At 38.0% G+C, this 15,497-nt stretch overlaps 1 protein-coding gene across 6 annotated transcripts in view; it reads right to left on the reverse strand.

Moving 5' to 3' along the window:
* COMMD10 (COMM domain containing 10) overlaps positions 1–14,840 on the reverse strand; it is a 105,213-nt gene extending 90,373 nt beyond the window's left edge. For 3 of the 6 annotated variants that reach the window (XM_080574929.1, XM_080574930.1, XM_080574928.1), the window contains exons 1-4: positions 14,687–14,839; positions 14,478–14,568; positions 12,862–12,972; positions 11,132–11,287 (exon numbers count right to left, since the gene is read on the reverse strand). In XM_080574929.1, the coding sequence (XP_080431055.1) occupies positions 11,132–11,287; positions 12,862–12,972; positions 14,478–14,568; positions 14,687–14,718 (390 nt within the window). In that variant the 5' untranslated portion in view covers positions 14,719–14,839. Of the gene's footprint in view, positions 1–11,131; positions 11,288–12,861; positions 12,973–14,477; positions 14,569–14,686 lie in introns of all 6 variants that reach the window. The other 3 variants (XR_013943880.1, XM_080574927.1, XM_080574926.1) reach the window with 2 other exon arrangements.
* Positions 14,841–15,497: the final 657 nt, after the last annotated feature.

Consider the following 15,497-nt stretch of genomic DNA (forward strand, 5'->3'; position numbering starts at 1 on the left):
AAGGCTGCAACTTCAGGACTGAGAATACAACCAAGAGTGACTGAGAAACAAACTCACATTGAAATTAAAAAAAAAAAAAAAAAAGGTACGGACCTTAATTTGAGAAAAGAAACTAGGTGAAAGAATTGAGGAAAAAAAGGGAGAACTTAAAGTGGAAATAGAATTTCAGAGAATACATAAGCACCTGAAACATCCTTCCCAATACTTTCCATTTTAGCTGTTCTAAACTTCTGGATCAGGGCCTAGTATTTTTAAGGGTGGAGAGGGAAAAGTTGTTTAAGTGCTCAGTAGATACCCCAGCAGGGAAAAGTATGGATATTTTTCAATTTGGGGCTTTTGAAGTATATTGATATCACATTCCCTGCACCCACAAGGACTTTGTTTTAATTTTAAATGGAAAACTGGAAATGGGAAATTACTTGCTTCTAGAAGGTAAAGCTTTCAGAAGGTCATCCAATATCACAACAGATCATTAGGAACTACAGAAAATCAGTAGTACTGCCATCAAAACTCACTGATGTGGCAACAAACAGCTTACTTCTCAGCACAGTGCAAACAGGATGTCATAATGCCATGCAAACCACTGTTTTTCCTTCATGCGTAATCCATGACTTGGCATCTGTTTGTCTCACAGAAAGTGTTGTAGGCACTGACTTTAGAGAAAACAGTAGCAACAATGAGTAAACAAAACACTGAATCTGCAAGACTTACAGCCTGGAAATGCTGCTTGGACACATAATACCAACAGGATCACAGTTTTTAAGATGGCCAGAAATTCAGATTGTTACAAAAGGGCCAAACACGCTACAACTGAAGTTTAACATATTATGAAGACTTGCACTCCATTCACTTGGCTATATTTGCTGCTTTCAGAACACCAGGGTGTCCCTTCATAGAATATGTACTTTACTTCTGCATAATAGTGAAACATACATTCACTGTTTTCAGTTACACTAAAAGCAATATATTCAGAACACATACATAATTTCAGAACATACAGCTAAATAAAATTTATCAGCATTATATATTAAACATGATTTAACAAGCAACTGTAGACAAACTTTCTACAGGAAAGATTATGTTTGTTAAAGTTTCTGGCATATCTATTATTAGACTTTCAAATAAACAAATGAGTGTATGCATTTCTAAAGGGAGAGACAGAAATGCTTATTAGCATTTAGCAAAGAGCAATAAAGACATCTCAAAATTATGAGTTATATCTAAACAGTTTTTAAAAAGTGAGAAAAACAGACTTTCAAATTTAACATTTGTTAACAAGTCATTTGCACAGGGAATGTGGAAATCATTCTGAATTTGTAGCACTGTTCTGTAATTTTATGTTTATTTGTAGCACTGTTCTGTAATTTTATGTTTATGGGGCTCATGAAAGCTCAGCATAGGAAAGAAACACAACAAACAAACCAGCATATACAATTTTGGGAGTCTAGTACATGCATTTTTCAGAATTGCCAAAGGGTTCCTCTCATTGTATTTGGTAATGCTTGAAAACCAAAAAAATAATACAATTGTTCAATAATTTTGTTGGTATTTGAAGGATCCCTATTTAATGTTGTTTTCTACTGCTATATGAGAGGAAGTTTTTCACTGTCAGTTGGTTTTGGTTTAGATTTTGTTTTTCTAAAAAAATGCAACAAAAATACCCAACAACATATGCCTTTTTAGACAGCAAAAGGTTTTCATTAGCTTGAAGTTGCTAAGGGCTTGCAGAAGCTTTTCAACATGAGTGATATGGTTTGATGAGAATTTTAAAGCAAACTGGGCTTGTAGCCCACAGTCAGAATTAAGAGCCAGTAAGAACACCCTTTAAAATAACTAGATTACAGAGTTGTGATTGAGAAGAAAGTGTACTAACGTAATTAAGGTATGACACTAAATCTTACTCATCCAGTTCATAAAGCACCTATCAGTTCAGTTGAATTGGCCTTTAGTGACACAATTACTAATTTGAGCAGAACTCAAAATAAATCTTAACACTCCTTCCAAAAATTCAAGTCTTGGCACAGATCTGAGTACTTCTAATAGTACTACTTCTTCTGCAGTATTAGTGGTGCTGAAGGACTTGATTAATAAGGACATTCCTGCTCTTGGTTACAGGCAGCATCCTATGGCACAGAATAACGCTTTAGATTTCCATAGATGAGAACCAACATTCATGCCTCTCTGAGGTTTGACTCAATGTAGACAGCCCTTTCAAGGTAGTTTACATGCATCTGTAACTACTTTCCTTCACAGACAGGCTGATTAATTTGAGGATGAGATGAAGGAGTGTAATTGACTTCATCTGAGTTACTTCTTTTTCTTTTTAAACATGTAATAGGAATAGAAAGCCAAAAAGAACTTATTATTGACTCATTCCCTAGAGGTATCACAGAAAATACCAGTTTTCTGTGGAAAACACAGAGGCCCAAACTACTTCAGAAAAAGTGGGAAGGCTGTAGTAATACAGAAATTAGCTTCATGCTCCACTGGTATATAGACCCACCCAATTCATTTTCTAATACTGTAATTATTATTTTGAGAAGCATTTCAGTTCAAAATGATATAGTTGTGAAAACTGAAATATTACTGAACAGGAGATTATGCCTTTTATATCCCGAAGAAAAAGGTCTACACACTTGTTTTTATACGGCTTTTTCCACATGAAAACAAAATAATACACAAGTGCAATATCATTATTTTTCAGAGTTACACTTTCCTCATCTATTTCTACCAAATGTACATCTAAAACAGTATTATATCAGTTTACGTACAACAATTTCATTACATTAATACTGGAATGTTCGCTTAGCTTAAAGGCTATTTTAATAAAGTCCAAAGTAAATATTGATAATTTAACATTCTAAATTCTAAGCTTCTATTATTGTAGTAGTTAAGTAACTAATGCTATAGGAGAGAACACAATAGAAGAAATTGATTTATATATCAGAAATGAGTAACTTGGAAAGGAAAACCCACCTTTAAGAGATGCTTCAAAAAGTAGGTATAGGGTAACTAGAGAAATAAGATTCAAGAAACAGCATCTTATAATACCATTGTGAGCAAAAACAACTAGACATTTTAAAGCGGTACCTGGCAAATTCAGAATGTGCAGTATATGATGTGCACTCAACTATAAACTCCTTTAAAGGTTCTTCCAGTACATTTAAGAAAACAATATTAGTGCAGAGGAGACACCAGAAGAACAAAGCCAAAGTGTGCTTTAATGGCTTTTCATACGAGTTAATGGCTTTTCTCTTAAGTTTCATACAGTTTCTGACTATAGTCTTCTACCACATTTCAAACAGCAATAAAAAAAATTAATGGTATACAGTATTTTATAAATTCATCACCCTACTGGCTGAATTACCGCTGATAAGAATTTGACGATTAAGACTTTTCCATATTAAAAACAGAAAAATAAACTCAGATTTAATTTTAAAAGGAAAAAAATTGTTGAGTGTGTAAAATGAACTGGATTCTTCATCTAAGATTGGCTCTCTCCTAGATGGTTACTGGTGTTAATTTCTTCTGATTTCATTTTTTCTTTTTTCCTGAAAGGATCAAGTCTTGTTTCTCTTCCGCAATCCTCATGTAGCACATATGCCAGAAAAAGTCTTCAGTATTCTGAGTTCAATATCCAAAATAACCCTCCCTCACTTCTTTAATCTTTGAATTTTAAAAAGTAAAAGATACACACCAAAAATACCAGTAAACTTCAAAAGAAAAGAAACAAAAGAAATAATATGACATGAAATCGGTACAAGTCTAGCGGTAAGCAGCAACAACTTCAAAAGACTTTTCCCTAATTTAGGTTACTGGAGGTTTTCATCTTTACCTGTATTTTACCTGATAAGTACCTAGCTTAAAAGCAAACAGAAAGGGAGTACATGACAAACATTAGAAACAGCTTCCAAATCCATAGTATTTAGAGATTCACTTTGTGGAAAAAATAAAAGTACTGTTGTACTGTCTGGCTCTATCTGTGAACTTGTGAACACAGGCAGTAAAAAAGTACACCAGTCTATGAGCACCTATATGGAAAAAGATAGCTGCTTAGCTCTTTTACCTAGCGGAAGAACACACAGCAGGATCCATTGGTGGGAAGATGAAGTCAGGCAGATTTTAGAGATATGATACATATTCTTATTAGCCACAAAAAATATGCTAGTAATTACCTGTCATTTCAAGCCTGGAAACCAGAATCAACCCCCCATTTCTAAAGCTCTTTTACATATTAAAGAAAAAAATTACAGTTTGTATTACACAAGAAGCTAAATGAGATTTGCATAGCACACGATTCTAACCTTAAAAGAGCTATTTTGCCTGTAAAAACAGAAACGTTTCAGTAAACATTCTCAAAATGTACGTTCTAAACTGTACCGTTTACACTTACTTGGTAGAGAATGGAAGGGGTATGGAGGATAGGAAGATACTCACTAAAAAATCCTCAAAAAATAGTACCTAAAAACTGTAAACTATTAAAAATAATGTTTGAGTGGAATATAAATAATAAATTACGAATATCCATATTTTATTATGAATAATAAAAGCAACTCCGTTGTGCTGTAGCTGGCTATTGAAATGAATCTCAGTAGGCACAGAATTGTGTCTTTACTGCATCTTTCATCATTTGTGTTTCTTTGCCACTGTCTGTAATGGCATTGTATAACGCAAGTTGGCTCACAATTCATTGTGTCAACGCCCATAGGGACAACACTCTCTTGTGACCTTTGTCACTGTAAGAATAATTAGTGAAACAAGAACTAAACAGAACCTGAAAGACATTTTCTTTCTGCTTAAGCTGTATTCCTCCTTATTCTGCATTTCTTCCAATATCAAAAAGTATTTTTTCCCAAAACACAGCAAACAGACCCAATTCTCCTATTCTTTGTCATAACAACCTTAGGATGCATGTGTTTCAGAGAAATACTTCTATAGACTTGCCGCCATTTAAACAGAGGGAATTTTGTATATTCGCACTACAAATACACCCCTTAGCAAGACCAGTTTCTGAGAATACTGCTTTCAGAATTTTTCCCATATGGCTTCAAACAGTCAGTCAAGCTACAGAACTGACAGCTCTGTCAAGAGTTTTAGGAATGTAATTTCACTAGTTTCATTCCCACACATCATTATATTAAGTAATGCTGTCTGAATACTATAAAAAACTTCTCCTGCTTGGCAACATAGGACTATATTTTTTATTATGCATATTTTAAAGATACCATGAACAGTTTCCCAAAACAACAAGCTTATGAGGAATTTAGGTCGACTTACCTTTTAAATCATACAGATTTACAGAGTAACAAAAAAAATTATACAGAATGTAAGTGATTTTGGGGCTTTAGTGGGTTTGTTGTTGGTGGTGTTTTTTTTGTTGTTGTTGTTATTTGGTTGGGGGGTTTGTTTTGTTTTGCTTTTTGGAGAAAAGGAAAAGAATCAATGAAAAATTGCCATGAGAATTTAGAGTGAACCCAACTATAAAGCTAGCTCTTCTTCACAGAGAGGAAAAAATACATTTTAACCTGATCCACGTGTCCTGATTTCTGAACCGATATATTACCAATGATTTGAAAACCAGATCAGACTTGCATCAGATTTATCACTGACCTCTCATTCTAAGGGCCAAATTAAGAATGCCTTCAAACAAAAAATTGATATAAATAACATCATTCTAACTGATTGGGATTGCATTACCCAGCACAAATAACATGATAAAGGGACTACCGTATGAGTAAACATTCAAAGAATTAGTTAACACAATAGGAGAATATACATAATTAATAACCCTGGACAGCTGAAGATTGACTATAGTTCAGTGAATAAAAATGAAAAGATCAAGTGAGAAAATAAATACTGTTAAACAGTACAGCTTTAGTTTAACTCTGCAGTTTGAATTCATCTCTCAGGACAACAGCCTCCTATCAGCTGAGTGGTCTACACCAAAAGATTCAAAGACCTATGTTCAAAAAAATAACATTTTTTCTAACAATTAGAAGCAGTGTTCAGTATGTCATAGAAAAGACTGGTATTCTTCACCTGATCAGTATTCTGGTAAATAATTGTTCTGTTGTATTAACAAACTCAGTTTGGCTTGTCATCTTAACGAAGCTATCAGCCAGTACACTACCACATACATCTATTACACAGAACTCTCAGACCCAGAAAGCAGAAGACTACTGTACCTTGCAGGCAAGAAGGGATTTTGGTTTAAGAGAAACACTATAAGCACACAGATACAACTGAAATATCTGTAAGAAGTTACTTCCCCTAATAGCTAGTGGTCTGAAGACCAAAGCTAAGCACTGCTGCAAGCCAAATGATACAAGCCTAGTCTCCCAGAAGAGTGGTGAGCCAAACTAATTATTAGTATTATGAAATAAGAATACTGGACAGTGAGCTACCCACTAGTTTTGGCCATAAATTAATCAATCCACAGCTACTCCTTCAGTTTATCTGAAAGTTCCAACATTTGATTGAAGTGCAAAGCATACCTCCAAATAAAAAACTGATAACCATTTTATGTTGCCTAAGAGTAGAAATGAATGAAAAAGAAAAGTAGAAAGGAATGAAAAGTAGAAATGAATGATTAGTGTCCAGACCTCCTTCTGTACGCTATACACATATATTCTGAATTCTAAATTAATATGTAGTCCTGCACATCACCTGTACAGGTGAGTAAAAGTCCCTCCCAAACACGCAGTGACAACCAGAAAACCTATATTTATTTTTAATAGTATGAAAGAAAAAATGTATATTATAAAGCCACTACATAAAACATCATTAATATTCAATGTAAGCCCATATCATATTGTATTCATATTAGTTTCTTTCAAAATATAGCAGAAATGTCAGAGACACATATCAGAAAGGATTTCAAGTAGAATTCCACAGAATGAGTAAGAAATCAAACTATGCAGATTTAAAAAAAAAAAATTATTCTTTACTATTTCTCATAATAAAAAAGCAATATCAATTAAATCAAAAGCTAACAGGTATATTGTTTTTTTAAAAAAATGAATACATATCACTTCAGCAAAATTGCACTCAAGTGGTAAAAAAATCAGAAATCAGGCAAGTACACAAACTGAAACTTCTGTGTTTATTCAGCAGGATATTTCACAAGCGGTAAACAATCAGTGTTAGGGATGTAAAAGAGCTAAGTCATGAAATGAGACATAATTTTCCGTCAAACAGCTTAACTTCAGTATTCTACTGCTACACTTCCAGCTAAGGTGCCAAAGGCAGGAGACACAATGAACAGATATTCTCATTCCATACAGTAACTCCTAAATTCCTAGAATCTGAATCAACAATAAAACTACAAGGCACTACATTTGACCAAAAAAAAGCATCATTATGAATCCAACTTCAGCCATAAACAGAACATGAATAAATCTGAGTCTAAAAACCAAAGAAAGAAAAAAAACTTTCAAAATTCCTGAGAAAAGCAAACATCAGTGCTATCCTCAAGAAGGAAGAATCAGGGAACTACAGGCTAGGAAACGGCAACTCAATCCTTGACAAAGTGATGGAACAGCTAATCCTGGAAGCCATTACCAGGTGCATAAAGAACAAAAAGGGTGACCTGGAGTAGCCAGCATGGATCCACAATAGGAAATTGATGTTTGAGCAACCTGATAAGCCTCTATGATGAAACACCTGGCTTGGTAGACAAGGTAAAAGCAGTTATATTGTTTACTTCGACTTCAGAAAGGCTTTCAACAACATCTCCCCTAACACTCTAACAGAGAAGTTGATGAAGTACAGGCTGGATGAGGAGACAGTAAGATGGACCAAAACATGCCTGAATGGCCAGACTTTGAGGGTGGTGATCAGTAACATGATGTCTAGTTGGAGGTCAGTAACTAATGGTGTACCTGAGGGATCAATACTGGATCCAGTCCCACTTTAACTTCTTTGACAATGATCTGGATGATGGGGAGGAACATACCTGCAGCAAGTCAGCAGATGACAAAAAACTGGGAGGAATGGTTGAGGTGCCAGAGGGTCAGGCTGCCATACAGAGGGACCTGGACAGGCTTGAGAGATGAGCTGGCAGAAACCTCTTGACATTCAACAAGGGGAAGTAACAAGTCCTGTACCTGGGGAGGAACAACCCCAGGCACCGGTACAGGCTGGGGGGCCAACCAGCTGGAAAGCAGCTTGGCAGAAAATGACTTGGGGGTCCTAGTGGTCACCATCCTGAGCATGAGCCTGCTACACATCCTTCCTGCAAAGAGGGCCAGTGGTGTCCTGAGCCTGCATCGGGCAAAGCATTGCCAGCAGGTGAATGCAGATGATCCTTCTCCTCTACTCAGCACTGGTGAATCCACACCCAGGAGTGCTGGCTCCAGTTCTGGGTTCCCCAGCACATAAGAGACATGGACATACTGGAGAGAATCTAGCAAAGGGCCGTGAAGGTGATGAAGAGACTGGAGCACCTCTCCTGTGAGGAAAGTCTGAGAGAGCTGGAATTGTTCAGCCTGGAGAAGAGAAGGCTTAGGGAGATCTTCTCAATGTATATAAAGACCTGAAATGGGGGGTGCAAAGATCCTCTTCTTTGCAAGAGCAAGGCTTTTTTCAGTGATGCCCAGTGCCCAGACGAGAATCAATGAGAACAAAACAGAACATGAGAGGTTCCCTCTGACCATCAGGATACACTTTTTTACTGCGAGGGTGCCTGAGCACTGACTGGCACAGGTTGCCCAGAAGGGTTGTGGAGTCTCCCTCCTTGGGATCATCAAAAGCCACCTGGTCATGGTCCTGGGCAGGCTGCTCTGGGTGGCCCTGCCTGAGGACCTGGACCAGATGGCCTCCAGAGGTCTCTGCCAGCCTCAACTATTTTGCGATTACGTTGCTGACAAGTATGACAAGAGAACTGTCACTTCCTTTTGCCATATATACATATTCCTTCTGTGGGAGAAGTGAGCAAATTGGGAATTTGCACACAGCCACGTAAACAAGTTTGTAAAGTACTTATATATGGAGGGCACATTTATGGGACCAGGTCTTTTAAATAATGTTTTAACCATTCCAGAGAATATTAATAATTAGATACACCTCTTTAAAGAAGCTCATATGATCTTTAAATCAATCTAAAAATCTGAATTGTAAAACCAATCAAAAAACAATCATACCCCAAGTGTTTTCCAGTATTCCAACTTTTTTAAAAGTAATGCAAGAGGTACTGATGAAAATTTATAGTGTTTGCTACTACAATATATCTTAAGACAATACTTAGCCTACTATTTCTCAATGTGCACCAAGATAATACAGCAAATACATGCTAATATACAATTACTTACAGAATACAGAAGGAAATAAATGAAAGGCTCACGCAGCCATCTACTACACTCATAATCTTATGAATCACCTTGTAGTGTCTTACAGGGAGATCACAAGTTCTTCTTCCATTATCCCTAAATATTTTCTCTTTACATGCCCTGTTAGCAGAAAAAAAAAATACTGTGTTTAGCAATTAGTTCTGTGAATTTAATCCTCTGGCTATGGAAATGCTCTCCTGAATTTCACCATTTTTCACTAAACTACAGTCTACAGAATAAAGACTTTACAGGTTTTTCGAAACATACTGAGAATGTAAATTCAAGCAGTTCAAATAAACTATACCTTAGGGCATACATTTATACTTGAACTGATACTCAACTTGCCATCCAGGCTAGGAAAAGAAAGGAAAAGGGTGAAAATGATGTTTTAAGCATATGTAGAGGCAGACACATAGATTTAAACCTGTTTTCATGCTTAAAAAAAAAAAGTAAATGACACTATATTTTTATAGTTGCTTTTGTGCAGGCATAATTACAAATGATAGTTTAAAACTACTTTATATGGGATGTAAAGCACCAGCAAAGTGTAATTTCATTACATGAGATGGTGGTGAAGGCACAAAGAGTCTCCAAAGCCATAACACACGCCAGAAGTATTGTATGTTGCAGGCCTCACACTAAACTACAGACAAACACACAAGTGTCACCCCCAAAGGAGGTCACAGAAGGACCACAGGTGCAAAGGGTACAAGTTTTAGCATACCTAGAATTCCAAATAAATGATGATCAAAGCTGTTTGTGCTAGATTCTCGTATTTTGAAAACCCAGCAGCAAAATATAGATCACTGCGCAGTTTGTCTTAAGAAAATTCTTGGACAGCAGCTTGGTACAGTGCTTTCAGAATTACCTTCCAATCTGCGTGCACATGTTGGATTCTGAAAAATTAACCTTATAAGCTCTTATAATTTCACTTCGTTTTCAAATTGCTCACTTCCTTCAAATGGAAAGTCATACTTACCTATATAATCAGTGTACCTCTAATCATTTAACCTCTGGGACTTGTATGCTTGGCATTGGTAAATATTATTTCAAAAAAAACAGAAGCCAAGAATATTATGTGCAACTCTTCTTTTTGTGTGTGTGTGTACTTACAGTATCAGCCACTTTCTTAGTTAGGTGCATGAATTAGTAGAATTCCGCACATAAGAAAAATCTACAAGTTGTGTGTCTAAAATTACCCAGTTTTCCAAATGATCAAGTTTAAGTACTTGGAAAAAAATCAACTCTAATGCAATCACGTATATCTTTAGACTTTGTCACTGACATGTCTTGTCTTCTCAAAATGTGCATTTTACACCCAAAAGTGTAAAAGCTGCTGGTATACACTATGTTCTAATTTTGTCAGTGTACCATGTATTCCTTACCTATCAAATTCATTTTCTATGTACTTTTCACTAAACAAATCATAGAGTAACAAACTGAATCTTATACTAGCAAGATATATAGCAATAATGAAAGTAAAGCAAGAATAATTAAGCCAGTGTTCAACAGTTTTGTGGAACTATTTGATCCTGTCTGACACTGATACATTCTGTATACACACCTCCTAATGCAGCTGAAGGCTTATTAAGAATCACAGGATGTTATACCTGCTCATAAATGTGTACATTTATACCTAAAGATACAATGGAACTTCAGTGCCCTGACCACATTTATCCACTACCTAATAAGCTTGTTCTGTTTTTCAGCACCTTGTCTTGTCATGAATTTTGTATCTTAGACTTCTTGCTTTAAAACACAGCTATATAGCTTTACTCTCTTATATAAATAAAAAAAAAAATTACCTTCTGAGGGGTCAAAACCCTCTGCCTGAACTTTTCAATCGTATCTTGACCTGCAGCTGCCCATGCACTGGCAAACGCTTCAGCTTTGTCTTGATCCAGGTGAATACTTTGCAGCTGTTGTTGCAGTGAAGCAGGCTTCAGATTGTGATAAACTGCCTGTTTAAAGGAAAAATAACTGCTATTGTTGAAGTGCTGTTCTACAAGTTGTGCCAGCAAAATTCTACCACAGATGGCCATCACATCCACCCAAGATTTTTACTAGCAACTCTACTGTTGATATTAGCTAGCAACTTTCCTGTTCATATTAACCCTTTCACTGAGCAGACAGAGGAGTGTAACTATCCCAATTATATCTCAAAGTGCAGTATTCCAAACGAGATAGACAAACTATGAAAAATGCATATGTAGACCAGATCTCGGTACACCCCTATATTTCTCCACTGTAAATATGCTAAAACAGCTATCACCGGAAAAAATCTGGGCTTTAAAGTCAATTATGACCAGGAAAAAAGGACAGCTTTTCCAAACTACACCCACATTAGCATCGATTTTAGTGATAAACATTCTATATCATTGACTGGCCTCCACTTTAAAAACAGGACTCCACTATCCTCCCAATCTCCCTCCCACCCCCCGCCCCCCCAAAAAAAACCCAACACAACACATACAGCAAAAACCATGCAGCAGCCTTATTTCTATCTGTCCATAGATCAAAAGGCTATTAAAAAATTTATGCTTTGACAGGATAAGCAGCTATTCTAAAAAAAAAAAAAAAAAGAGCAGCAATCAGTTGGAACATAGAAGAGTCCTCATGTAACAAGTATTACACCTGGGAATCTTCTTTGGACTGATCAGTACTTTTTTTTTTTTTTTTTTAGATGCAAAAAAAGTAAGTCCTGGGACACACAACTACTCTTTCTACCCATCTGCAATAATTATCATACTAAAGCAGTCAAATTAAGACCAGAGAATAATACAGGTAAGCTCCTGTCAGGTTGAGAAAAAATTTCAAAATTCCAGTCTGGATGTGACCAGTGTTTCTTTTAACTTCTCATAGATTCACTGTCTGTTTGTTCTCTTTTTAATACTGTGGAACATGTTAACTAAGCTAACTCACATTAAATTGACACGTGCAGGAAAGGACGATTCACATCTCATGGCACACCTGATTGCCATCAGTATGCATGCCCAATGCAGACTGCACTCACTGTACTTGCATGGAATTGTATCAACAACACTGCAGCTGTCACAACCTCTAAGATAGAGTTACATATTTAATGTGTCATATCTTGGCATCCCACCTGAGTGGTGGCTGAGTGCCAATGCACAGCAGAAACAGCGAACCTCCTCTGTGTACAAGTCACCTAGCTGTACATCATGCATTCACCTACTCATACAGACACTAGAGCTACAGCAGTTTGTCTGCTCACCTACAAATAAGAGGAAAGACTACACCTAAGTACCAGTACTTCCCTCACAGTCATACAGAGGTGGTTTCCATCATCTGTATTTACTTTGTTTAGAAAATCATCCCACAAATGCAATGAGTCCAATTCAGATTAGCAAAGTGTGCAAACTAAAGCTGTAAAATCATGCCCACAAGACATGCATAATTTACTATAGATACATGTTTTCACAAATTACTTTTTAGCTTCACATCTATATTTTTAAAACCACAATCTGATAAAAATATATATATTTAACAACTCACAATGATAAAAAAGATGTACCTGTTCCAAAATGAATGATATAGTTTCAAGAACTAGATGAAGATCCTGCTTTTCCAACGAAAAAGCTATTTGAAGTTTTTCTTCTTCCTCTTCACTGAAGCTACTTTCAGCCTGAAGCACAAAAATAGTTACTGCTGACATTCTATTTGGCTGCCATAAACATATTTGCCAATAGAAAAGCTTTCTCCCCATTTTTATAAGCATAGTATTTGTCCTGTTTTTCTAAATGGACAAAGAAAAGCCCTTTTCCAGCAGAAAAATACAATGTAATACAATGTTTCATCTCACTGAATATCAGACTTAACTTACAAAATATTGTGTGCTTTTATCACGATCAATTTAAAAACACCACAAGAAAATGCTTTCTACTTACACTTGAGAGCTACTAAGGAAACACATATCTTTTGACTACATCAGATTGTCTCCAATAAACTTTTACAAGTAAAAATAAGAAAAGTAAGAAGTGCACTATTCCAAAGAAAACTGAAGGCAAAGCTGTTTTGTAGTTACTTATGCAGGCTTCTTCCACTCCAGATACTCCTTTTGAAAAATGCCTACACTGTTATAGAGAAAATGAAGCCCTAATGTAAGCTGTTTTGAAAGTCAGATTTTTACAATATATAGCACACCATATTACTGAAGATTACTAAGAATGTGCTGTACTTTTAAACGCAGAAGTTATGTTTATTATACTGCAGTAAATTAAAGAGTAATTTAAATGCAGATGTTGTCATCTTTTCAAATGTAATTACTAATAGTTGATGCTACAAACATCAAACCACCACATTTAGACCACTTAATAAGCCAAAACTGCAAAGCTCAACAAAAAAAGCAATTGAGCTGTCAGAATAAGCAAAATGAGGCAATTACAGAAAAATTTAAGTGATTACAGAGTTTGTAGCAAGAATATCAAAATGGAAATGTTATCTGAATCATTAGAAACCTCACTGCAATATCAGCAACATCCAAGCTAGTAATTTCGGTAGGGAGAAATTAGGAATTGAATCAAATAATCCAAACAGCCCTTACAGCCTCAGAGCTATAACCTTTAACAAGGTTTTATTTTCTGTCAACGCTACTCCTAACCTGAAACGTTTTAGTGTTTAGGTGTATGTAAACCCTAATTGTGTTTGTTTTCTTATTTATCTCTAAACAAAAAATAGGGAATATGCAAAACATGACACTGAAATATATATATATATATATATTTGGAAGAAATCCTCAACAAAATTATTTCTGTTTTAACATTTTGCTTATGGTTCCCCCTGCAATATTTTGTGTCAAAATCAGATTTAAACTCCACTTGACTTTTTGACCATGGGGTGAAACAGACTCCTGATGTTCCTTCTGTCACGCCGTTAAAAAAGTAAATGAAATCAGTAAAATAAAACAAATCTGACTGGAAAAAGTGACAAAAACGCCCGTGTACGGTTTATTTTCGACCTGAACCCCCCCAAGCTCTGGCCCACGGCCACAGCAGCACGGGATGAGGGCGGGCACTCGCAGCAAGGCCCGGGGAAGCGGCTGCCCACCGGAGCGGCCCCTCCTGGGGGCACGGCCCCAGCCCCAGCCCCGGCCCCGGCCCGGCCATCAGGAGCCCGCCCGCCCGCCCCGACCTTCAGGTGCAGCTTCTGCAGCAGGCGGGACAGCAGCCGCGGGAAGCGGCCCGGGTCCACGACGTTCAGCAGCGACACGGCCCGGCGGATGCTGCGGAGAAGGAGAGGGGGAGGAGGTGAGCGGGGAGGAGGTCGGGGTCCCGCCCCGCCGACCCCGGTCCCAGTCCCAGTCCCGGTCCCGGTCCCGCCCCGGGCCGGGCGGCCGCTACCTGTCGGTCTCCGGCACGACGGGCGCCGCCATGGCTGCCGCTGCCGCCCCGCCCCACGACGGCAGCGCGGTGGGGCCAAGCGCCGCCCGCGGCGGTGCCGTGCCGGGGCTTCGCGGGCTCCGCCGACGGAAAATGGCTGAAGGCGGGAGGCGGTGGGCGCTGTGGAGGTGGGTAAGGCGACGGGGCACAAAGGGAGTAAATTATGGCAGGCGGGACAAGTCTGGAAATAATGGAGGAGCTTTGAGAAATATTTTACAGATGTGCCCGCTGGACAGAGCTGCCTGGCTCTGTAAAGTGAGGGGATTTTAGTGATAGATCATAGAGTCATAGGATCATAGGGTTAGAAAAGACCTTCAAGATCATCTGGTCCAACCTTCACCCTGCTACCAATGTCACCCACTAAACCATGTCCCTAAGCACCACATCCAATCTTTCCTTGAACACCCCCAGGGACAGTGAGTCCATCACCTCCCTGGGCAACCCGTTCCAGTGCCTGACTGCTCTTTCTGAGAAGAAATGTCCCCTCATTTCCAACCTGAACCTCCTCTGGTGCAACTTGAGGCCACTCCCTCTAGTCCTATCTCTAGTTATCTGCGAGAAGAGGCCGACTCCCAGCTGCCCACAACTTCCTTTCAGGTAGGTTTAGAGAGCAATAAGGTCTCCCCTGCGCCTCCTCTTCTCCAGACTAAACAACCCCAGGTCCCTCAGCCTGGGCACACTCCAGGGGCTTGATATCCTTCTTGTACTAGGGGGCCTAAAGCTGAACACAGCGCTCGAGGTGCAGCCTCACCGCAGCAGAGTACAGGGGGAC

This window comes from Anser brachyrhynchus (genome assembly GCF_964034855.1).
Source record: "Anser brachyrhynchus genome assembly, chromosome: Z".
Lineage (NCBI taxonomy): Eukaryota > Metazoa > Chordata > Aves > Anseriformes > Anatidae > Anser > Anser brachyrhynchus.